The following is a 5,822-nucleotide window of genomic DNA, read 5'->3' as shown; positions in this document are numbered from 1 at the left end:
ATCGCCCAGCGACAACAATAGGCAACATCTAATGTAGTGGTCAGCAACCGACGGCCCGCACGTCTATTTTATGTGGCTGGCCCACTTGACGAAATTAAATTTCATATTTTATAACTAGGTACGTATAGCCCAAATAGGTATAATAAAATTTTAAACATATTCAATAAAAATAATTTAACTATACATTTTACTTAATCAGTCATGATAAAACATAACATTATGTGTGTAGTAATAGTGTACCTATGCTATTTGTCATTGATATATTATTGAAGTACCATATGAATGAACTTAATATAAAACTACAAGGTAAAAATCAATTTATTCCTAGGTGTGGTCTCATATTAAATCGTTTGAAACTAAGTTAAAACTTTTACGGTCTCATACTAAAATAAATGAACTAATACGTCATTTTCCGGCATGTATAAGTCTGTTTGAATCGTCGAATTTCTCATTTCGACAGTTATAAGTTTGTTGAAGGTATTTCGACACTTCAACATAAATTTAATAAACGTTTTCAAGATTTTAAACAATGTTCACAATATTTAACATTACTATCAAATAACTACATTTAATATAGATACCTATTAATAAAGTTCCTGTTGATCTTCAAATGGAAATGATAGATTTACAATCACAAGATAGGTACTCTTAAAAATTCATTCAAAATGTCACCTTCACTATGTTTTGCTGAACTCCCTTCAGAATTTGCAAAAATAAAAATGATAGCTGCAAAATACTTAAGCATGATTGGATCAACGTACAAAATATGTGAAGAGGCCTTTTCTCACATGAAAAAAATTAAAAACCCACTCCAATCATAATTAATAACTGATGACCATCTCCATCATTTAATAGAGCTAGCATAAGTAATTTTGATGTAGAAATTGAAATAATCTTAAGCAAAATCCATCAATCGTGATAAAATATTGATAAGATACCTACCACCAAAGTAAATGAAAAATGATCTTATTTTTAAAATTTTGGAATTACCCAGTTAAAGATGACAAAATTAGATTAAAAGTTACTGTTGTACTTTTTTTCTGATAATGAAAACTGAAAATTTAAATTATGATTGCTTGTATATTATGTTGTAGTAGTCGAATCAAAACAAAACTCTCAATGTAGGTCAGGCATGTTAAACACGAGGCCCGCGGGCCGCATGGGGCCCTCAGCTCATTTTTCTGTGGCTCGCGGCTATCAATATTAATGAACAAAAAAAAAAATTAATATTAAAATATTAATGCTGTTTCTCAACTATCTTGGATTCTTAGAAAATTATTTATTTGGTATACATAATTACAATGTCTTATATCTTCTGATGAGCTAACCTTTTAATTTAGTTGTATCTGCTGTGTTCGTAAATGTAAAGAATAAAATTGAAAAATTTGTATAAAATATTTATTTTTTTTGTTAAACTTTTTGTGCGGCTCGCATAGTAAACTATTCAATATATTTTACTTATTTGATATTTTGAATTTGACATGCCTGATGTAGGTTACATAAAATATGGTACAATTTTGATCGAGTATTTGTCTGAATAAATACTTTCCAATTTACTTATTAAGTAATTGTATTTGATATTAAAATATACATGACATACTTTATATTTTTATACTTAGGTTAAAAAATCTTTAGAATTTTTGTATAGGCTTAAATGAGGTTTAAAAATAATTTTATCTTGATTCTTGAAGGCAGAGGCCACTGACTACATTCATATATATACTTAAAAGTTAAAATTAATTTTTAAGAAAGCTTTCAAGTTTAATAGAAGAACTAAAATAACTAAAAAATAATAAAACCCTATTATAAAATAAATTTAGCAGCTTGCTCTTCATAAAAGTATTAAAAGCTATAAATAATTTAAATATTTGTAATTTAAGGTTTCCTATTAAATATAATAGCTTATTGGTAATTATCAGATACTAATTAAATTACACATTGTTAGTATTAAACTTTAGGTTTATGAATTTTCATTATTATTTTCAATTTAGATATTTTTAATACTTGGTAGTTCTAACTTATTGGACAAAAAATATTGAAAGTATTATCATAAATTTTCTTTAAAAAGGTGTTGTTTTGAAAATATTTTTATGTATATATTTTATGCTATAACATAATTCCAACAAATTTAATATTTCATGCCTGGCTGTATACTTTAGTTTAACTGTTTCTACTTTTTAGATACTTAATACATATTTTTTTTAACTTTTATAGAAATAGTAAAAGTAAAAATATAAAAAGATAGATTTAATTACGTTTAAAATTCTTTTATTTTTAACCGAACAAACTAAGTTTAATTATATTCTGTACACTTAAAGTTAAATAAAAATAGTATAATGCATTAAAGTACTAGTAAAAATCACATTTTTTAATTTTGAGCAAAGCAATGCATATATTTTGACTATCTTGTAATTGCATTTTGAAATAATAAAAATTCTTCAATTTTAAATTATGAGGCTGATTTTTGCTAACAAATTGGATGATTGGGTTTCTTCTTTAAAATATTTATCTAATAACTTATAATATTCTTTCCAACAACATTTTTTTTTTCTAACAAATATAATTTATTTCTAATATAAACAGATTCCAATTTACAGCTTTTAATTATTCATTATCTGTTAGTCTAAATAATCTTCAAAAAGTTTGATTGAATAATATAATAACTTTTAGTGACCATCCTTCTTGAAAAATCGTAAGCCACAATATCCACAAGCATGATTCCCTGGTTTGTCCTAAATAATAAAATAATAATTAATAACAAATATTTTATAAAAAGATTATTAAAATAAACATAATATTTAAAAATAAATATTTTTTTTTTATTTTTTTAACATAATTCTTTATTCAGGAATCTGTTACAAACAAATGAACAATAACAAAAAACAAAAAAAAAAATGGATATTATACTTTAAATAATACAACTATATTATTATGCTTCTTCATTAATTAAATGTAGACAGAGCAACATAATTTAAAACAACGGATGTGTTTATTACAAAATAAACACAAAAAACTCAAGTCTCAAATATAATTTTATAGTTGTACCATACATTTTTTAACTGTTATTTAGTAAATTAATTTTTTTAATAAGCTATACATGAATTTATAGTTTCTGTATTTCTTGATCTTGATTAGTCAAATAAAAATGTTAAAAGTAGAAGAAAACTATTTCTTAAATTAAGTAATTTAGGAATTAAATGTTCTGATATCTAAGCAACATTTCTTGACATTTAAGTAGAAAAAATAAAATGGTAACTTAATTTAATCTAAGATTATTGATGGTTTATTTTAATGCTTTATAATTTTATCTTATTTTAATTTTTAAATTCCATCTTCTTATACCAGTTGCACTTATTATTACTATGTTATTTTGCACAAAAGATTATTTAACAATATTACAAACATAAATTAATAATAACTTTTATGTTCACTTCACACTTTAAAACATAAGTATTCATTTTTTTTTTTTTTTGGTAGCATAACTATCAAGGGTTTATTAGAAAAATATTAATGTTTTTGTTATTAAATAGGAATTTTAGTTTATTTTTATTTTGAGTTATTGTATTGACATTTTATGATAGTATTAATAAGGGTTGAAGTTGTATTATTAGTTAACATTATTATAAAATTAAAATATTATTAACAGATTAATACAATACCATTGTCAGCTAATAATAAATTGACAATTTTTAACATTAGATAATATTATATTTTAATATGATAGCCAATAGATATTAATTATGTAATAATACTAAACTATTATACAAATAAATAAGTTGTTAGATTTATTAATAATAACAGAGAGTGAAAATTTATAATTAATACTACTATATTATTTATAAAATATTATGATTTTACAACAATTAGTAAACCCAAAACACTTAAATATTAAAACATTAATTAACTAATGCTTAAATAAAAATAATTACAACCTTGAAAAAACAAAATATGATTTATACCTATTATTTTATTCTTAATTATTGGATATTGAGGTTACTCATGATGCTAATAAGCTTAACTAATCAAAGAAAAAGGTTATTGACTGGAGTGTGTTATAAACTTTGAAATGGCATATTATGAAACTTATATTCTAACAAACATAACATGCTAATATATGAGAATAAACTATGTACCAAATTTATGTAGACTTTTGGATGACCCAGTGGTCCACCGCCACCATCGCAAAAGACAACCCGCTCTGTACACGGTTTAGGCGGTACTTGATTGATGAGATCAATGGCAAACGACTTGTTCACTTCCTTTGTCTTATCAATGAAACGCGCTAAGCGGTAGTCGTCCTTTTCCCATTTCTACAACACAATTTATACAATCATATAAATATCGTTATTGATAAAAGCCAACGACGTCGATTATTAGTTACCGTTGGCCAGACGACTACTCACCTGACCAGTATGAGTTTCCACTTCTTTCGGTTCCCACGAGTACTTGGCCGCTTGGAAAAGTGTTGGGCGACCAGCACGTTGTGACAACCCAACCGCTGCAATCTTCATTCCAGACATGGTCAGAGTCATAGTTTTAACCCACGACAAAATGCGATAGGAAACAATTCAGTTTTAAGTTTTAACAAGATACACAAGTCTACAACGGACGACCGACTCAAAGACGAAAAGTTGTCTCACACAAAATGGTTGATAAGGAAATCATATGTGACTTGATACGGGAAACTAATTTATTTACATTTAACTCTGTCCGGTGATTAAATGGTTGTTTACGGGTGATAACACAATGATAATATCGTTGACAACTGTAATCACTATGATTCATACTTCACTCTAATTTCAGTAATTTTTCGTAACCAAACGTTTTAATTTTAAATTACAATATACATGTCTATAAATTATACTCATAACTGAAAGTCACTTTAAACTATTATTATTATTATGCTTTCGGGCGTTCAATTAGTTTTTCACTCTAGCCGTTAGAACCGAAAGTTATTTTTCCTTCGGACAATGATGATGCGCAACCCAATCATCCGTCGTTGATGAAACCATTTCTTCGAGCGCAAAGTTCTTATTTTAATAACAATAACAATATTAAACAACCCTGCCCACGCGGATCGATGACTACTGACTAGTCATGGAGTCCAAGTTCTCGGGTTTTGCTAAAGAGACTACTGTCAGACCGGCATGTAAGAAATGTGGTTACTCCGGTCACCTGACGTTCCAATGTCGAAATTTTATCAAAATCGATCCCAACAAGGATATTGTGTTGGATGTAAGCAGTACGAGCAGTGAACCGGAAGAAGAGTATGTGACGCCACTGGTGCAGCTGCGCGAGACTGAATTAGCCTTAAAACTAAAAGAGGCAGCATCCAAAAAGAAGAAAAAGAAAAAGAAAAAGTCAAAGAAACGGAAGCATAATACATCCGATAGCGATTCATCAGACGATGACACAGAACGAAAAAAGAAACATAAGAAACATAAGAAACATAAAAAAGAAAAAAAATCTAAAAGTTAAGTAATAAATAAGTTGGTAACATATTTTGTAGGTTTTAAACATAAAATTAAATATTTAAAATTTCCATAGTGTTTTTTATGACTATAATTTATTATTATTTAAATAAATGGTATGTAACATATTATATCTTTACTTTATATTTAGTATTGAAAAATTTGCAGTTTATTAAACAATATTTAAAACTCACTTATTTTATCTTTTTATACTTATGAATGTACAAAAATTGGCCATAAAAATACTAAAAAAAACCTTGTTAAAAGTCACATTAAGTTCTAAATAAATGATTTTTAGCCTTTTTAGGTAAGTATATAATTTTTAGAATCTACGTATAAAAGATAGAAATA

General features: G+C 26.1%; 2 protein-coding genes across 2 annotated transcripts; one reads left to right on the top strand and one right to left on the bottom strand.

The window, feature by feature from the left end:
- Positions 1-2,534: 2,534 nt before the first annotated feature.
- LOC112595917 (NADH dehydrogenase [ubiquinone] iron-sulfur protein 6, mitochondrial) lies at positions 2,535-4,655 on the bottom strand. The gene is made up of 3 exons (XM_025341313.1): positions 4,404-4,655; positions 4,134-4,310; positions 2,535-2,732 (listed from the first exon to the last, which is right to left on the bottom strand). Exons 1-3 carry the CDS (start codon positions 4,530-4,532, stop codon positions 2,667-2,669), a joined length of 372 nt encoding a protein of 123 aa, XP_025197098.1. The 5' UTR covers positions 4,533-4,655; the 3' UTR covers positions 2,535-2,666.
- Positions 4,656-4,776: 121 nt separating this feature from the next.
- LOC112595916 (protein SREK1IP1-like) lies at positions 4,777-5,522 on the top strand. Its single transcript, XM_025341312.1, has one exon. The coding sequence runs from the start codon at positions 5,098-5,100 to the stop codon at positions 5,476-5,478; it is 381 nt and encodes a 126-aa protein (XP_025197097.1). The 5' UTR covers positions 4,777-5,097; the 3' UTR covers positions 5,479-5,522.
- Positions 5,523-5,822: the final 300 nt, after the last annotated feature.

The sequence above is a fragment of the Melanaphis sacchari genome, unplaced genomic scaffold (genome assembly GCF_002803265.2).
Source record: "Melanaphis sacchari strain LSU unplaced genomic scaffold, SCAv2.0 Contig2_pilon_pilon, whole genome shotgun sequence".
Taxonomy (NCBI): Eukaryota; Metazoa; Arthropoda; class Insecta; order Hemiptera; family Aphididae; genus Melanaphis; species Melanaphis sacchari.
Note: the sequence above shows the minus strand (reverse complement) of the source record. Positions and strands in the feature narration are given on the sequence as shown.